This window comes from Sitophilus oryzae, unplaced genomic scaffold (genome assembly GCF_002938485.1).
Source record: "Sitophilus oryzae breed Bouriz unplaced genomic scaffold, Soryzae_2.0 scaffold_1436_pilon_pilon, whole genome shotgun sequence".
In the NCBI taxonomy this organism is placed as follows: Eukaryota; Metazoa; Arthropoda; class Insecta; order Coleoptera; family Curculionidae; genus Sitophilus; species Sitophilus oryzae.
Window position 1 is genome coordinate 2,529,335 of NW_022146100.1, and position 21,912 is coordinate 2,551,246.

At 32.8% G+C, this 21,912-nt stretch overlaps 1 protein-coding gene across 1 annotated transcript in view; it reads right to left on the reverse strand.

Annotated features, from left to right (window-relative positions):
• Window positions 1-2,575: 2,575 nt before the first annotated feature.
• Window positions 2,576-21,912, reverse strand: part of LOC115876549 — a 108,486-nt gene continuing 89,149 nt past the window's right edge. Inside the window, exon 6 of the mRNA XM_030892360.1 lies at window positions 2,576-2,826. Coding sequence (XP_030748220.1) covers window positions 2,729-2,826 — 98 coding nt within the window. The 3' untranslated portion in view covers window positions 2,576-2,728. The remainder of the gene's footprint in view (window positions 2,827-21,912) is intronic.

Sequence of the window (21,912 nt, forward strand, 5' to 3'; positions counted from 1 at the left end):
ATTAATTATTAACAGGGTTATAATTATGATTTTGTTACAATGTAAGTAAGTAAATAATGTAATGTAAAAGAAAAAATTCAGATTTTACATTTTACTAAAATATTATCTAAATAAGCGCCTTTCTACAACAACGCCACTGACTCCCAATGGGTAAATTGAGAGTTGCCTACCGGTCAAAAGTCGTTTCAAGACTTAAATGGATTATTTAAGTCAAATTTCTTGCAAATTTGGCACTGGCGAACCATATTTTATAGTTCTTGAACAGAAAAAGTCAATAAAATAAACACTTAAGCACTACAAGCTAAGAAAATGCGTTAATACAGCCGGGGAGATAGCGGCAACAAAGCTTTACCGCACACGTGCGACACGTACTACAAGGTAATAAATGAATGAATAGGCTCCCTCGCCTCTAATCGGTGTTGTCATATTGTAAAGAACTTATCCTTTTTAAACAGTATCCGACTTATAATTTAGTAGTATAAGGACTATTTAATACATCTCTGGAATATTAAAACCTACTTTATTAAACTGTAGTATTAATATCTCAATATATGTGTATAACAAGAAAAAAAATATTGATAATATTAAAGACGTGACAACATAGGCTGGATGAGGAAGGCTCGGTCGACTGTACCCAGAAGTAAACATGTGTACAAAAAAGGTTGTTTGTCCGCGTTGAGATGTAAATAGTGTAGTCTATATTTTATTTTAAGTCTATGGAAACATCTCTCGGAAGGTATATTTGAAATAAAAGAAATATAAATTTAGTAAATAATATTTTATTACACTTTAATTAAATAAATATTTCGTGTAAATTGAAATAATAACCTAATAATAAATTATTCTTATTATCACCAATATACAGGGTTGTTCATCACATACGACACGGAGTATTGTAGCTAAACGATGAGATTTTTACAAATTGTAAGTTTGGGGTTCGTTGAAGGACTATTAGAGCTACAATTTAAAAATATTTTTACAAGATACAGAGTGTCCCAAATAAATAAAAAATATCAAAGTTGTATTTTTTTAAATGGAACACCCTGTATATTATTACATTTTTAGTTTCTACGATTAAAATAAAGGCAAATTTGATTACGATTTATTATACATAAACCTTACCGTTTTTGAAGTATTTTCAATTTTGTGAAATTGCAGTAAAAATTTTAAGGCTTCATTTCTCCAAGGGTATCAAAGTTTTTAATACTAAATATTTCCTGTTGTTTATCTACTGATCAGTTATTGTGTTGCAATAATAAAAATAATACTACCTTATACAGAGTGTCTAAAAATTTATTTTAAATAATTATTAGCTTCAAACGGCAATAACTTCTTTAATTTAAATAGAATGCCCTGTATATTCTAGGAGAATCAGATGCACAATTAAATTGTCTATCAAATTGTATTATACCATTTTTTACCTATCTATTCTTATAATTTAGATCTCATTTATCAATATATCCATGGAATATTGACATTTTAGATTGTTTTTAAAGCAACAAATGTACAAAATGTACAGACTAGTAATATTACTAGCCCATTTGTATGCAAAAAGAAAACTATTTAAATCTTTATAAAAGAGTATACCATTAATTAAATATAACACCATTATTTCCGCCCATATACTAATTAATTACATACTTAATTGTGTTCGTTAATAAATTATTATAAATAAATGTGGATTTGAGTCAGAAATCAATATAATAATAAGTTATCAAATTAAAGTCTCTGTTGTTATAAATAAGCATTTATTAAAAAATGAAATATCATTTTTAAGGTGTTACTTTTTATCACATTGTCTAATGCCCATACAAAATTCAGTTTTTTAGTATTTGGAGCAATTATTATTAATCAACGCAAACAGTCAGTTAATGTAGTTTGAATACTGGAATCATATTAATTGGTCTTTTTAACAAATATTTAAACAGTTTTTTTTTTAATTTTTTAATGAAATAAACGAATTATATCGACAGTATTAGTATCTGTACTCTTTAAAAATTTGGTACATCTTTAAAAATAATCTAAAATGTCAATAGTCCATGGGTATATTGATAAATAATTTCTAAATTACAAGAAAATGCATTTTCTACGGAAACTTAAAGAGATAAGTCAAAAATGGTATAATATAATTTGATAGACAATTAAATTGTGCATCTGATTCTCGTAAAATATACAGGGTGTTCCATTTAAATTAAACAAGTTATTGCCGTTTGAAGCTAATAATTATTTAAAATAAATTTTTAGACACTCTGTATAAGGTAGTATTATTTTTATTATTGCAACACAATAACTGATCAGTAGATAAACAACAGGAAATATTTAGTATTAAAAACTTTGATACCCTTGGAGAAATGAAGCCTTAAAATTTTTACTGCAATTTCACAAAATTGAAAATACTTCAAAAACGGTAAGGTTTATGTATAATAAATCGTAATCAAATTTGCCTTTATTTTAATCGTAGAAACTAAAAATGTAATAATATACAGGGTGTTCCAAAAAAATACAACTTTGATATTTTTTACTTATTTGGGACACTCTGTATCTTGTAAAATTATTTTTAAATTGTACCTCTAATAGTCCTTCATCGAACCCAAAACTTACAATTTGTAAAAATCTCATCGTTTAGCTACAATACTCCGTGTCGTATGTGGTGAACAACCCTGTATATGTCTCTTCACAACAAAGTATTCGACTAGAAAACAACCTTGTTAACGGAAAGACACTATGTCTAAGAGTAATACAAACAGACAAGAACACTATTAATAATTATTATTGACATATAATTGGAATGCTGTCCCATCTCGGCATCGGATGTAGTTTGGGTCACTGAAACAATAAGAAAAATATAAGTCATTATAAAATATAAAAACAATTTTATTGACAATAATTATATTTTATTAAAAATAGTTATTCATGATATAAGTGCTAAAAGTGGTATTTTATTTTGTGAGAAGGAAAGCTTGGGATACGACGCCGAGGCGGAGTCTCCCATCCCTTCGAATTCACTTTTAGCACACATATCATACACTATTTTTTCTACAAACAAGTTTATGCTCATATATATCAAGGTATTATTACTTTTTACGCATAGACAAACAAATAAAAAGAGACTGGCAAATTAAATGGCAAAGAGAGGGACAACGTTCCCGTAGCGCAACTCAGAAAATTCAGAGTAAAACAAAAAATATTTTTCTGTAGTAAAAGACTGTGAAATACGCCCCGCCATCTGGTGCTTTACATCCATAAACGTCTTATGTTGAGCTACTTTAAAAATTCATATACAAGGATAGAACCCAGCATGACAAAACATATTAAAAATTCCATTTAATATTCTGTAATTTATGATGATATAAATGCATTTGTATATTGAAAAAAAAGTTCCACGAAAATAAACAAGTTCATTGCAGTTAAGATTTCCTATATTTCAAGATAGGGAAAGTTTGGAAGTTTCTATTTAAAGTTGAAACTTAAGAAGGAGGTAATAGGAAAAGCTTCAATTATTAAGTTTAGTTGGGCACAATGACCTTTTGAAACTTTCATTCATTATCCTTATTTACAGAAAGTATCAGCACAGCTTAATATTAATAGAAATTCTAGTTTTAGCGGTGGTCTAATTAGCAAAACTTCAACGGAACTCTAGTAAGTTTTTGTCGTTAATAATTCTCGAAAGAAATATTAATATCTTTCTTTGCAAAATATATATATTATACCGTATGATCGAGAAAAAACGGCGTCAAAGGCGGCTGGGGAATGACTATCGATGCTATTTTTGACGAGATCGAACTCTGCTCAAAGTTAATTAACTTTATTTTGATTTTTTTAGTTAATTAAAATTCTTCTTCTTTTCACTTTAAAGATCTTCAAAAAAATTAAATTTTAATTAAAATGAATACTAAATGTAGAAAATCTAGAAGACAATAGTAAGTTTCCGGATACAGAAATCTATATCCAAAAAATATTTTTTTTTTCTGATAATTTGAACTATACCAGTTTTAATTAATAAAAAATCTATATTAGGTAAATCCAGTAAATCGTAATTAATACTAAATGCGTCTTTAAAAGTAAAGAAGAGAAAAATCAAAAAGGCTCTAACCTAACAATCGCCCGTCCCAGTTCCAGGCATTTCGATAACTCGTTAACAAAAATCAGATTATTCTACTGTTAAAATGTATGGATTATCCTTTTGTAATTGTCTAATACACACTAGACCCTTCAGATTTAGTAAAACTGTAGCTGTAAACCAGTTATGTGTGTTCATTACTATACATGGAAGAAGTATCGTGTTTATCAACAAGGTTAATTGTAGGCCTTTAAATTTTGCTTAATATGGTCATATTTTGTAATATTCAACTCATAATTGTTGATACTTCTGATGGATGATGTTCAATTTTATACATGTATAAAATATAAACACACTAACTTGAAGTACTAGAAACGGTAAGGTAGGATATTTTTACGAATCTGTATTATTACTTTTTTACTTATAGAATATCTACAGTTGTGTATAACCTCTAAGAAACAAATTAAATGAACAAAACTATGTCCAAGAAATAGTCTATTGTATAGAGGATTTAAGGAAAACCTTAAAATGTTTGTACAATTTGTTTTTGAATTTCTTCTAGGTTACTGCATCTTCGGTCAGTGAAAGTAGAAATATCATCAGCAGTTTTTTCAGTCCATAAGATTCAACATTTAAAAATACAGGGATACTTAATCATTAATTAATCTTAATTATTCTTTTTTGAGATATAGGCACTATAGGCAGCAAAATATTAGCCTTATAATCCCGGAAGCTGTGGCCAATAAATTAAATGATAAATAATTGTAAATTGTTTATACATATATAAATCACTTGTTTTAAAATAAAAAATTGGCATTTTAAATTTTATATTGTATTTATTTATTAAATGATAAAATTAAAATATTTATATACTACATGATCTAACACTGTAAGTCTTAGTTTCTTTGGTTTGGTTTACTGTTTGCCGAGTACTATGGGTATAGTTCATTAAATTAATAGATTCTTTTCTTATGATTGACATATGCATATTAATTGTTTTCTTAAGTTATGTTACAATGAAACTCACTTTATAAACAGTATAATATAGGTATTTATTTTCTTTCGAATGGTATTACAAAATATGTTTTACTGTGAACCCTACTAATTAATATACTATGCCTGGTTCAAGAGTCTAAATCTGTACTTATTACATTATCATTTAATTTAATAACAAACCTAAAATATTTGTCTGCGACTTACTAAAAAAAACAATTATGATTTTCGAAAGTGATTAATACAGCTTTTTGTAAAATTATACATTACTTCTTGATGTATGTATTATATTAATTCATTTATTTACTTAAATTGTTCCAATGTGTATATTATTTCCTACAATCTACCAGTAGTTACGTTAAAAGTTAAGTATGTAAATAAATGACTTAGGAGCCTAAAATTATTGAGATTAAATAACGTAATATATAAGTAAATAAAATTGACAATACACCAATAAAATATTTTAGCAATAACCATTGATTCCTGCATGGAACTTTACTTGAACACAGCATCACCAATTTTGTTTTCATTAAATTCTCTATGCAATAGATTATTTCTTGGACACAGTTTTGTTCATTTAATTAATATGCTTCTTGGAAAACAGAAACTTAGGCATACACAGAAACAGATACTCTATAAGTAAAGAAGTAATAATAAAGGGATTCGTAAAAATAACTATCTCACCTTATTGCTTCTAGTACTTCAATTTGGTTTGTTTATATTTTATATATGTATAAATTGAACATCATCCACCAGAAGTATCAACAATTATGAGTTGAATATTGCAAAATATGACCATATTAGGCAAAATTTAAAAGCCTACAATTAATTTTGTCGATAAACACGATACTTCTTCATCAACTAACGGATTATTTACTGGTATTAAACACACATTTTTATTTACAGCTATAATCAATGCAATATTAGTAAATCTGAACGGTCTAGTGTGTATGAAACAATAATAAAAGGCTAATCCGTACATTTTAACAATACAATAATCAAAAATGTTGTCGAAACGTCTCGGTCGGAGGCTTGTCGGACGACGAGATTTAGTTAGGTTAGAGTCTTACTGGCCTTACTCTTCTTTATTTTGAAAAAGGCGTTTACTGCATTAAGGATGATTTAATATTAGACTCTGACTGGCCGTCGAAAGGCGCGTGGTCATCGTGAAACAAGAAGAAGAAGAAGAAGTGCAGATCGAAATATTTGAAAAAACAATTTTTTGGAAATAGATATGTGTATCTGGAAATTTTCTATTCTTTTCTGGTTTTTCTATATAAGGTATTAATTTTTGACAAATTTTATGTCAGTTCTCAGTAACTGACGTCTAGAGTTCTATCTCGTCAAAAATAGCATCGATAGTCATTCCCCAGCCGCCTTTGACGCCGTTTTTTCTCGATCATACGGTATATAAACTTGCGTGCATAAAAATCGGCCCACTGTAAACTTTCGACTTTAACTGTGTCTTTTAGAATCTATTTATCAGACCAAGAAAAAAAAATTGAGCTGTTTCAAAGACAATTTAACATGCTTTAATATGAGTATAAATTTATCCAAAGTACTTATCGTTTATATGCGTAGCAACGGGTAAACAATTGAAAGACATTTGTGTTGTGGTGACAATAAGAATAAAAAACTTATCAAATACTGCAATTACTACTTTACTGTTACTTTGTAATCGAAATTTGCCCATTGTTCTTTCATTGTTTGATTTGTTGTGTTTCATTGTTTGATTAGTGTTTCAATTTAATGCATACATCACGGAAGAAATTCAATTTAATGCTACCAAAGAAATCGCTTTAATTGAAAATGGACTTAAACAGAGAGCTGTAGCTCGGCAACTGCATATGACACGCGGAGCGGTTCGAAGAGTATGTGAACGATATGAGGAGACTCGATCCTTTCGTAGGCGACCTGGGACTGGTGGAAAGAGACATACAACGGATCGTGATAACCGCTTTATTGTGTCAACAATATTAAGAAATCGGCGTCCTAATGCTATTCAGGTGGAGCAACAGCTCCATGAAACACGAGGAGTGACTGTTAGTCAGAGAACAGTAAGACGAAGATTGAAGGAAAGTAACATGACCCCCAAAACACCCGCAATTGGTCCAAAACTTAACCCAGCTCATCTTCAAACACGCCTGCCTTTTGCACGGAACATCTGAATTGGCCACTAGAACAATGGGAATGTGTTTTATTCTCAGATGAGACCAGGATATACCTCTATGGTAGCGACCGAAGAAAAAAAGTGTTCCAGAGGCCAACATACGAGGCATGTTTTTTAAGTAAGTACCGTTTTGCGATTCCGCCGCCGCAGCGCTACGGTCGGCGTTCCGCGCATGTGCGCTGGTTACCTACATCTCTTGTCTATGCACAGACGCCAGTACAGTCTGATTCTTCATTGTATACGTTGTCTATTGAGTGTTTAAGATGCCTCCGACAATCGTGAGCCCCGCCGATTCTGAAGTACGGGCTGTCATACGATTTCTTAGTGCTAAAGGCGTAAAACCGATCGATATTCATCGTGAGATCTGTAAAGTTTACGGACAAAACATTATGAGTGATGTAAGGAAATGGGTGAGAGCATTTAAAGATGGCCGCACAAATGTGCATGATGAAGAACGGAGTGGGCGTCCTTCGGTCGTTAATGAAGATTTGGTGCAGAAAGTGGACGAAAACGTGAAAGAAAACAGACGCTTTACAATTTCATCATTGTGCGACTACTTTCCTCAATGTTCTCGTAGTGTTTTGTATCGCATTGTGACCGAGAACTTGAATTACCGGAAATTGTGTTCACGTTGGGTTCCGAAAATGTTGACGGATTTGCACAAAACCCAACGTTTAGGCAGTGCATTGACTTTCCTTGAGCAGTACCACAATGAAGGTGAAGATTTTTTAGACAAAATTGTTACTGGTGACGAAACATGGGCCTACGTCACACCAGAATCGAAACAACAGTCCATGGAATGGCGACATTCATCATCACCCAAAACAGTGAAGTTTAAGCAAACAATTTCTGCCCGGAAACTCATGTGCACAGTTTTTTGGGACAGAAAAGGAGTATTGCTAGTGGAGTTTCTGCCTCGTAATGAGACAATCAATGCAGCATCTTATTGTGAGACATTGAACAATCTGCGCCGTGCAATCCAAAACAAAAGACGTGGCAAGTTGAGTAAGGGTATTGTTTTGCTGCATGACAATGCCCGTCCACATGTGGCTAATTGGACCAAAGATCTCATCAAATCTTTTAAATGGAAAACTCTAGATCATCCTCCATACAGCCCTGATCTGGCGCCCAGTGACTACCAATTATTCTTGCACTTGAAGAAACACCTGGGCGGTCAGCGTCTTCAAGACGATAACGAAGTCAAAACAGTTGTGATACAGTGGTTAACCAGTCAGGCGGCAGAATTTTATGAAGAGGGTATTGAAAAACTGGTGCCACGTTATGACAAGTGCCTCAATATTCACGGAAATTATGTAGAAAAGTAGATTAAGGTACAGGCTTTCATGTAAAAATAAAATTATTGCGATATCTTTGCACGTTTTTTTTTTAATTCCAAAACGGTACTTACTTAAAAAACATGCCTCGTAATAACAGTTAAATCAAAGTCAGCCATATTAATTTTTACCTTTTTTTCTTAAGACAGCAGACATAAAAATGTGTGAATCTCTTTTACATAACCTAACAAAACATGATAGGCCGTTTGTTTTAGAAAAAAGGATAAGAATAAGAGATTTTAATTAAAACCTCGGCGATGTTGAAATAACGTGAAAGGTATTATATTCGCTTACGGGAGAGGAAAATTAGCGACAGAACCAACACCTGCCTCCCGATTTTTCCACCCTCCCGTTTCCACCTCCAACTTTTGTAATGGAGAAGAGTTATATCGCATTTCGGGAAACGGAAAGGGACGATGATATAAATGGAAGTATTAGAATTTTTTGCCGGTTATATAGCCGGGACTGGTTTTGTTCTAAGTGATTTCGGTTTTTCATTAACCGGGATTTTGAAATATAGAATTTGTTTTTAGTTCCTTTTCTGGGATTATTGATGAAAAAGCGTATAGCGATAGAGTGGAAATATGTTCAGAATATTAGAAAAAAATAAGAAATAATACAATTTTTATATTTTTTAATTCACAGTTGTTTTTACATTCGTATATGTATATATTTAAATTTACTGTTTTTTTTATTGTTGTTAACATGCCCAAATACGAAAACTATTCTATAACACCTCAAAGAAATATTGTAAATAGATATACCGTACAATGATGTAAGGTTTGTCTATTTACGTTAGTATTAATACAATAATATTATTATTCAATGTAAATACCGGGTGTTTCAAAAAACATGTGCCATCTCTGGTGGGGAGATTCCTCACGTAAAAATAAGATGTAAAACTTGGAAAATAAGTTGGTTATAATAATGGTTTAATAATTCGGAAACTCTCTATTTATTTATCTAGTAATGCTGAAACACTCTATTTGAAAGTCGATTAGAGAAAATAGTATGATTCATTGGCAAGTAATGTAAATATTTGCGATCCGGTAAAATTGTGATGTAAGAGGAGGCTTAGATTGCCGGAGGCGAATCAGTAGTTGATAGGCCGGCCGGTTGTTGTGTTGCGTTTTGTCATAGAGCTGATATTTGGGGGTTGAAAGTCTTTTGACTATAACCGTTGCAAGTACTGTAAGGCAACGGTCAAACAGTTTTTTTTTCCAAACCAAACCAGAAGAAAACCTCTTGTGACGTCTTGCCTTCGAGATTGGTCTTGAGAGTTTGAGTTCTCCCTTGTGTTCTCGATTGACACGATGCGGCGTTGGGGTAGTGAGGTACCCCTAGCCTATTCGATTGGGATGCGAATCTGTTTAGCGGCAGATTTGCGTCCGGGGTAGCCCCTATACTATTTCAAGTGACACTAGCTAGTTGTTGAAGATGATTAACCAATATATAACCGAATGATATTTGAATTAGATGGAAAATATGGAATGGGATATATTGAATAGAATATATCAGTGGCTAGGGGGCGGAGTACCCCTGGGTGAGTCTTACTATTTAACGATCAATTTTATTCAGATCAGTAAATGTTTGTTTTGGTATTTTCATGTACAATGAGAGAGTTCTTGCCAATGACCAACTAAATGTATATTTGAGGTGAATTTGCATTGTGAGACCCGGTTGAGTAAGCCCCAAAAATTGCGATTTTACAAAGATATATTTTTCACACAACATAGGTCCGATTCTGCTTTGTTGTGTAATTACAGGGTGTTAAAATCTTAATAATCTTCTTCCAAGTACTTTTAGTGATTTGAATGAAATTCTGGGGATAAAAGTTACTATAAATGCTACATATTTTTATGCTAAAAAATAATCGATTCAATCTGGGACGTGCATATGGGTTATCTCTGGAATATTTTTCAAAAAAAAACATGTGCGCCATTGACTTTTTTCTTTTATTATCAAAATTTTGTAGGCTGTTTAATGCCAGTTAAATGTTATCTCTTGATATTTTGTCAAATTCGGCCTCCTTGATGAGATAAACGCAATTTTATTAATCACAATTAATAAAATAAAAATAAAAATAAAATCGATAATTTACATGTTTTACCTAATTTACTATTAAATATTATTCCGATAGGAATTTAGCAAATAAAAAATAATGGTATAAGATAATTACAAACAAACTAATTTTAAAATGTTTTAACATCTTGTAACTCTAAAAATATGCAGTTCCATACCAATGTTTATAGGAACCTTTTTTTCATGTTTTTGATGAGGAATCAACTTATTTAAAATTTTATTTTGAAAATGTTAATAAATCGAGAAAATATTAGGACTTTAACACCCTGTAGTTCCGAAACAAAGCAGAATTGGACCTATGTTGATGTGAAAAATAAATCTTATTTCTATATGAGGAATCTCCCCGTGACAGATGGCACATGTTTTTCGAATTACTCTATATAAAAAAAAAACTTTAAAATGAGATAAAAAATTTAATATTGCATGTAATTACGAGCCTAAAGAATAATAATAAATTATTAATAATAATTAAAAAGATTACAGTTTTTCTTTGCTAAAATATACATATGGAGAGGACTTTTAACAGTATAATAGAACTTAGTTTAAATTTGAAACGTAAAGAAAAGTTGAACTGTTTTTAATGGCCAGAATAGAAAAAATAAAATTATATTTACTCTAAGAGAACGAATTTCAATTCCATGGAATAAATTCTCCTGAAACTATCGTTTGTCCTTAAACAATACAAAACGACCGCCTCGCACAACTTGTAATTTTCTCTAAACTTTCCTACCGAGTATTGGCTACATGCATTCGGTATTGGTAACAGCATTAAAGGGATTTGCTTTCTATTTTCTCTGTTTCTCTCTCTTTGAAAGTTGGAAACGGAGCAAAGGTCCCCATTTTCAATACCTGCAATTTGAATGGGTTTTCCCCTCCAAGCAACACGAAATTACAATTACCGAGAAGCGTATCCAATTGAAAAGTGGACGAAAGTACGGAGCGCCATTTTACAAAGAACTTGTGGAGTTGTTCTAGTTTTTTAAAAGACACCCGATTCTGTTATAGTGCATTTTCAAAATTGAATTTGAAATATTTACGAAATGAGATAATTTCAGTAAAAAACTTCTTAAAATTAATTAATTTTATCATTAATGATAATTTTCGTGTTTAGGTTATGCTGTTGGTATGCAGTAATTGATTTTGCAGTTGACCTACCCATTATTTTTTACATACTGCTCATTTTAAACATTGATTTATATTAATTATCGTAGTTTTCTATATCAAATAAGGCATTTTGTTCTGTTTGCGGAGGAAGTTAAGTATCTAGGATTAAACCTGGATAAAAAACTTAGCTGGATCTCCCATCTGGAAAAAATATCAAAAAAGGCTTGCTATGCTCTATGGGCTTGTCGCCGAATTTGTGGTAGAAACTGGGGATTAAACCCCAAATATATGTACTGGCTATACGTGACAGCCATCAGACCTATTATCACGTATGGCCTGGTGGCAGAAAACCAACCAAACAACCGCAAAGAATCAATTGTCAAAATTACAACGACAAGCATGCTTAGCAGTGACTGGTGCCTTACATTCTACGCCGTCAAAACCTATGGACCCCTACTCGACTTACCTCCTCTTCAAATTCCTCTAGAGAGAGAAGCGAGATGGGCTACATATAGGTTTCTAAATATGGCACGAGAGAGCCAAGGAACAATCATTTTCATACAAAACCGACTAAAAAAAGATCTCACACCACCAATCCAACTCTTGACTCGCACCTACAACGTCCTGTTGATGAAGATGACGAAACAACGATGAACATGACGAAACAATGAAGCACGTTATGTGTACCTGCCCGCTGGGGGCAGGACCAGGTTTGAGGTGTTTGGCAAAATCACGCTAGACCTATCAGATCTAGGAGACATATCACCCTCGGACATAACGGCCTATGTTAAAAGGCTGAGTCTTGAGGGTGAACTCTAATGCTCTTTTTCCATTAAAGAGCTTGAGAAACTGTCCTCTTGTATGGCGCGGAAACATGGTCAATCAAAGTAGAGTCCCTAAATCGCATCGAAGTGCTTGAGATTTGGACTCTCCGCAGGCTAGTTAAGATCTCGTATATCGATCACATTTTAAACGAAGTCCTGCGGAAAGCTGGTTGAAAATCAACTGCTAAATATATGTAGAAAAGGCCCGGAAGTTATCATATTTGGGGCACATTTTCAGAAGAACTAGTCCAAAATTAGTCCTGCAGGGTAAAATCGAGGATCGAAGAGGGCCAGAAAGAAAACAACACTCATGGCTCCGGAACAACAGGGATTGAGCGGGACACCGGACGCGATAACCATATTCCGGCGGGCAGAAGACAATATCATTGTATTGCATTGTATTTGACTAAGAGTGGGTCCCAGGTGGGACCCTCCAATGTGGCCGCGAGGGCCTATTGTGTCTCAGTTTCTCAAGCTCTTTAATGGAAAAAGAGGCCGACTAGGCCGACATGTCCCGGTATCCATATTAGCGACACTTTGTTCCTATCTCCTAATATATTGAGTAGTTTCTTACAATGAAGAATCGTCATAGACGTGCTTTTTGTTGCCTCAAGTGCTTTCAACGCGGCTTGACTATCCCAAAATATGCTTATTGTTTTCCCGGTGCATTGCTGTTCTACCAGCAGTTGCACACAGGTTTCAATAGCATATAGCTCAGCTGGGAAAATTGTGGTGTATTTTCCAATACTGTGGTAGTCTCCAATACTCTCAGTCTTTGAACTGCTGAACAGATTTCAGCACTGCTGAACAGATTTCTGCTCTGAACAGATTTCCGCTTGTAATAAGCCGTTTCTCGGCTTATCCCATTTGTCCCTATTCGGAAACAGGACGTTGTAGGTGCGTGTCAAGAGTTGGATTGGTGGTGTGAGATCCTAGAACATTCCTAGAATATCATCCGATTATAGTTCGTATACTAGTCGGTTTTGTATGAACATGATTGTTCCTTGGCTCTCTCGCGCCATATTTAGAAACCTATATGTAGCCCATCTCGCCTCTCTCTCCAAAATAATTTGAAGAGGAGGTAAGTCGAGTAAAACATCTATTGCTTTTGACGGCGTAGAATGTAAGGCACCAGTCACTGCTAAGCATGCTTGTCGTTGTAATTTTGACAATTTATTCTTTTCGGTGGTTTGGTTGGTTTTCTCCCACCAGGCAACTGCGCTATACGTGATAATAGGTTTGATGGCTGTCACGTATACCCAGTACATATTATGTGGGGTTTAATCCCCAGTTTCTACCACAAATTCGGCGACATGCCCATAGAGCATAGCAAGCCTTTTTTGTTATTTTTCCAGATGGGAGGTCCAGCTAAGTTTTTTTATCCAGGTTTAATCCTAGTTACTTAACTTCCTCCGCAAACAGAAGTGTCTCACCAGGAAGAGTGGGCGGTTTCAGTTTGTCTATTTTCCTTCTTCTGGTGAATGGTATGATTACGGTTTTTCACAATACCCTTAGAATCACTTGAAGAGAGTGTACAAATGATCCCCAACGTGCAAGATTGCATACGGGACTTTCAAACCAAACCACAAACCATTTATTACTTTAAATGTCAAATTTGACATATACTCGAGGGCAACAGAGTCATTGCCTGGAAACTTATATGGTGAAATTTTGATAAAATAATTTAGTACTCACTAAAAACACGGTATGTTGTTAGTGGTAGGAAAAATAATTTTTAGAGGTTAATAGTTTATTTGGTTGCCTGTGATATGCATATACAGGGTGTTTCCTAATTAATCTAAAAAACAAAAAATCATTAGAAAACGGCTTAAGGCGGGCTCTTAATAAGTATATTTATTTTTTTCTCGGCAACTGTAGATCAGAAAGGAAGTACTTTAGACCTAATGGTTATATAATTATTGTTTTAAGAACACATGAGGAATCACACCACAATTTTTTAGACTAATTAGAAAACACCCTGTATATTGTCAATTTGACAATGATTGTTGATAAATCAAAAAATACCTTTTCTGTGAAAAAAGCCCGATTTTCGCAGGAAAAATTTTGGTTTTTATTGAATTTGGGCCTGCGTCTGCAAATACCGGTATGTTTTTTAATATTCTATCTATCTAAATTTTAAATATTATTGTCAGAAATAGTTTTGTTATTTATTAACTGTAAAAATAGGATACTTATAAGTTTTATCAAATATTGTGATTTATTTTCTACCTTGTAGTCAAAATTTATATTTAATAAACTGTAAAATATATATATTCTTGTGTTTTATTAAAGTTACTCTGATATACTAATATATCAGTGTAACTTTAAAACTAAATCCTTTGAAATCAAATATAAACATAAAAAATATTTACAGCAGAAAAGGCGAAGGCGCTGGGTTAAACGTAGTCTCTACTAAGAACACGGAGGGGCGCTTTGACCCAAAATTTTACTATTAAGTTTCATATCTATCTTAATAGAAGATTATTTTCTTTTATCTATGAACAGAGTAAATTTTCTTATGTCACTTTTAATCTAAATCGAGGAAGAAATCATTCCCAACTCAAATTCCATCTAAGTCATTAAATAAAAAAGTTCAATATGATACAGACTCATCTATGACACTGTATGTCTTACAACCTTGTTGCAAAACTTTAATCTAGATTGCGAATTACCCCAAAAATATCTCCGAACAACATTCTTGTTAGTATTCAATTTGAATCTTCGATCTAACGGGGTCCATTACGGGAATATATACCGTAGCCACCGTCCAATTAGAGTCTGGGAAAATAACCTAATATATATATATAAACGGCTGCAACGTTAATCCCACCGCTTTCCAATGATTAAAGGTTATGCACGCTTCTGTCGACCGCCGTGCACGAATAACTGTTAAAAACCTCCTCAGACGAGCAAAATGTAATTTTCCGCAAACTTTGATATAGCCCATATCGGTTGCTCGGATTCGCGAGCTTTGGTAAAGTATTAAAACGGACTTGTTTTCTTTTCTGGTACTAATACCGAACACTGCCGTTCTTTTTTTACACGTATCAATAAAATCAAATTAAATCTATTGCATATGAAATTAGGTTTCTATCAAAATAATGTAGAGCTAAAAGAACTGTAACACTGCCATACTTCTCCATTGTTTAAAAGTTACCCGAACCGGCACTGGGGTGCAACTTTGTTCAAGTTAGCAAGCGATCGTTTAGAAGCGATGTCAAAACCAGATCGATACTATGTTCATTGCAAAACTATTGTCGCTCAAATGCTGCGAAATATGGTATCACTATCACACTCTTGCACACGTGTCTAGACTGTCGCCTCGCCACAAAGCGAGAAATCAGAATATCGCTACGAATCGATGTTGCTACTGAACATAGTGCATCAAGCTACAAATTACTTTGCTATCGCTTTGAAACATGAACAAAGTTGCACCCCTGGTGGGCCTCTAACCACTTATTAACTAGAGATGGCGCCCGAGATCTTATAAGCAACACTAAAAGAAACTTAAGCGCCAATAACCAAAGAGTAGATAAGACAAGAGACGACAGTTCGCGCGGTACCTTTCATGTTTGAGTGGTGGGGAGAGTGACCTCGTCTCGCTTGTCCCTTTAAATTTTCGTAATTTTTTCGCGGGAAATTTAAAATAGACTATTATTAAAACTTGCCTGTATAGCTTATAAATAGTTACTGTATGGGTAAAGAAATAAATAGAAACGAAAAAAAAATGAGTTTTCTAAATATTATATAAAATAAATTATAATTAGAAACATATTTGTCGGGGAATAAAGATAATAAAAGCAATATTTTGTATATCGTTTGTAAACAAGATAAAGTGACCAAGTCGATTTGTAAGAAATGTTTTATTTAGGTGTATTTTTTTTTACATGACTTGAACAAGTGTAAAATCACAATGTGGAGTTTATGTACAAAAAAATAGAGTTGCTCAATTTTTTTTTGTAAAAATATATTACAATCTTCTAACCATGTCTTCGATCTTAGTTTAATAACTTCTTTAAGTCTTCTTTCTTAGTTTAATAACTTTTCAGGATCCTTTGGAAAAGAGTGAAATATTATGTTTGTCGAAGAATAAAACCTATTTTTGCAGTCTTTGTAAGCACAGACATTGCCACCATCTCGTCTTTTCCTGCTACTCGTGTCCTGTTCAGTATTCATATTTAACAATATTTACAAATTAGTACGCAACAAAAACGATACTAAAATTAAACCTTAAAAACTCTCAAAACGATAAGATATCGAAAAACTCTGAAAACACACTTTAAAAAGGCAAAAATGCAAGAAAACAACTAATCAGATTTGTTTATGTTTAAGCTTGATTAGCACAGCTGATTAGCGTCCTAAAATCATAGGTTATATTTTAGATTAGATAAAATACGCCGTTGTCAGATTTTGAGATTTTATCTGTTTATCTTTGAAATCGATCAACTTAGTCATTCTGTTTCTTTGATATTATCAGTACATTGCGAAAAAGAACCTAAACCAACCTAAACTAAAATTTACATTTCCGTATTAACATACGTTACTTATATCCTTCTTATATTATTAATTTATTTTCAGAAAATCTTGTTTATTTTTCAAAGAAATATACTTGGCAACAGACAAAATGGGACTTGATGGGACCTTTAAATTTTAATATATCTCCGTCTCTCTCGCGAAATTCGACTTCTTTGTTCACTGTCGTCTCTTGTCTTATCTACTCTTTGCAATAAGGCTGCTCAGAAAGTAGCTACGTTGCAACATATCATTCACATATCAATCCACTTTCAAGCAAAACAAACTTCAACATTAACTTATGAACATTTTTCAGTTTATAAATAAATAAATAAATGCCTTTATTGTCAAAAAATTTCTCAATTTGTAGACAAAGGTAAACTAACAAAGTAAAAAAACAAGGTACACAAACAAACAAACAAAAGATAATACAAAACATTATACAAATAATATTGTCAGTCTTATTGTTAAAATAAACATTTATAAATGTTTATAAAAAAAAACAACGCTTTATTGTACACAAAGCCAAAACAGCTTCATCGACAAAGCAAAACAAAAAAAGCACAAAAACAAATATACAAATAATACAAAAAATGTCATACAATACAAATCAATTCAAAAAAAAAAAATTACGTCATAAAATTACAAATAAAACATATATGGACATTGCAGAACACAGGCGTATCTAGAAAATATTATAAAAGGAAAACTGTAAATGGATAAAATCATGTTATAATAACATAAAATTAAGAGTTATAAAAAATTAAATACTAGACCTTTAACCAGTGTGTGAGATGATCAAAATATTAAAATTAAAATTCTAAATTGTTCATGATTAAACATCAACAAAAAAGTCGTTTACCGCATATAGGGTTCTCTCCAGTAAGTATGATTTCAGAGCTTTGCGAAATGCGGAAAAGAATGAAAGTGACTTGATATTCGAAGGCAAATGATTGTACATTTTCTTGGCATTGTACAGTATTGAGCCCTTAACTAGTTCTGAGCTCGGGGTTGGCAGATACATATCGTGCTCCGCATTCCTAAGTGGATAGTTGTGAGAAGGCTTTTCCGGAATAGAGAATATGTGCTTGCGGATTAAGCAAACGGATTCAAAAATGAATAAGGAAGGAAGAGTCAGTATTTTGAAATTTTTAAAGAAATTCTGGCAGTGAGTTCTACTGTTTAGTCCCAATAAGTATCGAACTGCTCTCTTTTGAAGTTTGAAAATACGATCAAATTTTGTCGCGCAGCAAGTACCCCAGAATGGAAGGGCATAACGAAGATGCGACTCAAAAAGGGCATAATAGACCATTCTAGAAGTTGATGAGTTAAGTTCCTTAGACACTGATCTTAGCGCAAAACAGGCAGAGCTTAGTTTCTTTGATAAGGCTTCGATGTGCAAGTCCCATTTTAAAGAGTTGTCCACAACAAGTCCTAAGAATCTCACAGAGTCCACGACGTCAATAGTGGTATTATTAAGTACAAAAAGGTTGTATAGTACTTTTATATGACAAAACTTTAGTTTTTGATAGGTTGAGGCATAGGAGATTAGAATCGCACCAAGACTTAATGGTGCGTAAGTCACTGGATATAATATCATATAGTGCCGCAACATCTGGGCCGCTCCAAGTGAAACTAGTATCGTCAGCAAAGAGGCAGATTTTACCGCTAATGTCTAGATTTGCAATGTCGTTGATAAACACCAGAAACAAAATAGGGCCAAGTACTGAACCCTGAGGGACATCACATTCTATAGGCTTACAAGAAGACATAGACGTATCAATCCTCACAAGCTACCCGAACCGGCACTAGTGGGCCTCTAACCACTTATTAACTAGAGATGGCGCCCGAGATCTTATAAGCAACACTAAAAGCGCCAATAACGCTGCTCAGAAAGTAGCTACGTTGCAACATATCATTCACATATCAATCCACTTTCAAGCAAAACAAACCTCAACATTAACTTATGAACATTTTTCAGTTTCAATAAGTTCATTCTTTGCCGGGTTCTCATTACATTTTTTGGGTTAAAATATTTTTGACACACACTTTTGATATATTTTGCATGTTTCAAGATATAATACCATATGATCGAAAAAAACAGCGTCCATTTGACATCCCAGGCGCTGACATTCCCCATATAATTTTACATACAAAATTCATTTCATAACCATCGGTTATTATATATATGTTAATACGCCATTTGTGTATTACTTCTTACTCTTTCGTTCTTCTCATCTCTATAGTAAACCATAAAAATTATTTTTTCTTTCTCTAAAGAAGATTTATTCTTTCTAATAATATTGCTTTAAATACAGACATAAAATTTTTATGACAAAGTATCTTAAAACTCAATATCCTACATGAAGTAAATGCCATAAATATTCAAACTTTTCACATTCTGTAACCTTTTTTTAATATAAAAACTTCTTGAAGTAATATTTTTACGATTAAAAATTTTAATAAAACTCCGAGTAATAAGTTAAAAATTTTAGACTCTCGTTTAGGTTAGATTAATGTTATTTTTTCTTAAGTAAGTTTATTAAAAATATGTTACGTTTTGGAAGTTGTAAACTTTTAACTGGGGCTACCCATAAATCTCTTTATTTATTATAAATTTAATTGTGTAAATCTGTGGCATTTTTGTCTTAAAATAGAAGATGTTCGACATTGTACTCCCTATTGGCGGCTCCATAGGGATTCAGGCAAAGAATCATTGGTTTGGATGATCAAACCTCTCAGGATTGATTGGCGTAACACTTTTGCAGAGTGTAGTCGTATTACTCAAATCAGTTGCCATGACAGACAATAAAATCTACTCTCATCTGCATATTGTCTGTTCTGTTAACTGTTCAGATGAATTTGGAAAAAAACAACTTTTCTTTAGGCTGATGTGTAGAAATTAGGCGAATAATTCGTGATATAATAGAAATAATATCCAGAAATGTGTCCAGGAGCAATGAAAAAAATCAACAAGAGGATTGTGTGCTGCCAGGGAAGTCATGGTGGCCATTTAGCAGCTATTGTGTTCCACGTACACTCCCATAAATAATTAATTAGAATTAAAAATTATCATTTACTGATTTTTTCTTATAGGTTTTAAACCTATTATAATTATTTTGTATCATCAATATGACACATTACTTTTACATACTTCGCTAACCATGTTAGCATCATCAGAAAATGATTAAACTAAACTACAATCTACAATTTGAGCGTTTATATACTCGCTCAGTGGGCACCGAGTGGGCATGGCAAGATCTAGCCAAACGAGTCAGAGCCCAACGAGAGTAACAGTTAGATTTCCGTCACTAGAGTAGTAGGAATAAAGAACTTGAAGGAATTGGACCGTTGTCTCTTTTCATAATATCTTCACATTTATTAATTCCGATGCTTTCATATGCATCTAATTGCCTGTAATATGAGACTTGTATAATTATTTTTAAATTATTAAGATCTATACAATGTTCTTTATCAACAATATGTTCAGCAACGCAAGATTTATCCGGTCTACCATATCTTATCTGAGCTAAATGTTCTTTAAATCTAGTTAATATCGATCTTCTGTTTTGCCCAACATATTTCTGATTACAATATTTACAAGAAATTTCATAAATACCCGACCTTTCCAGCGGAGGTGTTTTATCCTTTGGATTACCTAATAATTGTTGTAATTTATTATTGCACTATACACAAGTTTATAATTGACATTCTTAAAAATTCCTTTTAGACCACGGGATAACTCTCTATCAAACGGTATTGAAAAATATTTTGACGTATCTTTCTCCACTTGAAAAGTCGAATTTTCAGAAAAAAGTATGAAACAAAATTGTTTTCAATTTAATAACAAATTTTTTGAACAGCGGGAAGGTACAGCAATGGGTACACATCAGGTTCATTTTGGACTGTATGTAATGACAAACAATCGACATTAACTCAAAATAGTTGTCCTCGAAATTACACCACGTGAGTGAATGCTCGTCCTCAGACGTATCTACATCTAAAGCCTCTATGTTCAGTTGTGTTGTGTTGAAAGAATCTAAAATGCCTTCTAAACTATTCATTCGAAGCTCAAGCTGAACTAAATCTGGCACATCTTATGTTTTAAACTTGTCTAAAAAGTTTCGAAACCTTGTCAATTGTGCTTTATATGTAGTACGAATAGTTTTTAATTGTTTTAATTCAGCATCTGCTTCGGGCATTTTGAATAAGCTTTGAAAATATATGAATTATTTATAGCAAGTTATATGTTTATAAATGCAAATAAAATGTGTGAAAATTACGAAACTATTCTAACTCAATTGTTTAAAAAAGGATAATAAAGGATATTATGATAAAGGACTGATCTTGCTTTGATTTAAAAGTATTGATTGATTGTATAGATTTCAACTTCGGATTGCCTCGAAATTGTTTTTCTTTCTGATCTTCTATCCGGCTCGAAGGACCAATGTTTAGGAATGTGTTGCCGAGTACAATAACTTTTATTTATTGTAAAATACAAAGTTTTAGTTTTTACAATTAGATTTACGATACAATATATCTAAGATGGTCGTCAACAGCTGACTCTTCTTTCGCCGCTGGTCACATAGGCCCTCGTTTCACTTCTTGTCGGTAGAGGCGCTGTTGTTCGCGCCTTATTTAAATGACAAAAAGACCGAACAGTAATATTTCTTTCGAGGTCTATATATCTGTGGAACTCTTTACAAGAGTAATAATCTTTACCACAAGTATTTCTGCCGTTGCAGCAAAATAAGGTCTTTTTAATGATAACAGACTGCTAATATCTATTGCAATCAATAGCAATATCGCTCACAAACGATTTAATTATTACAG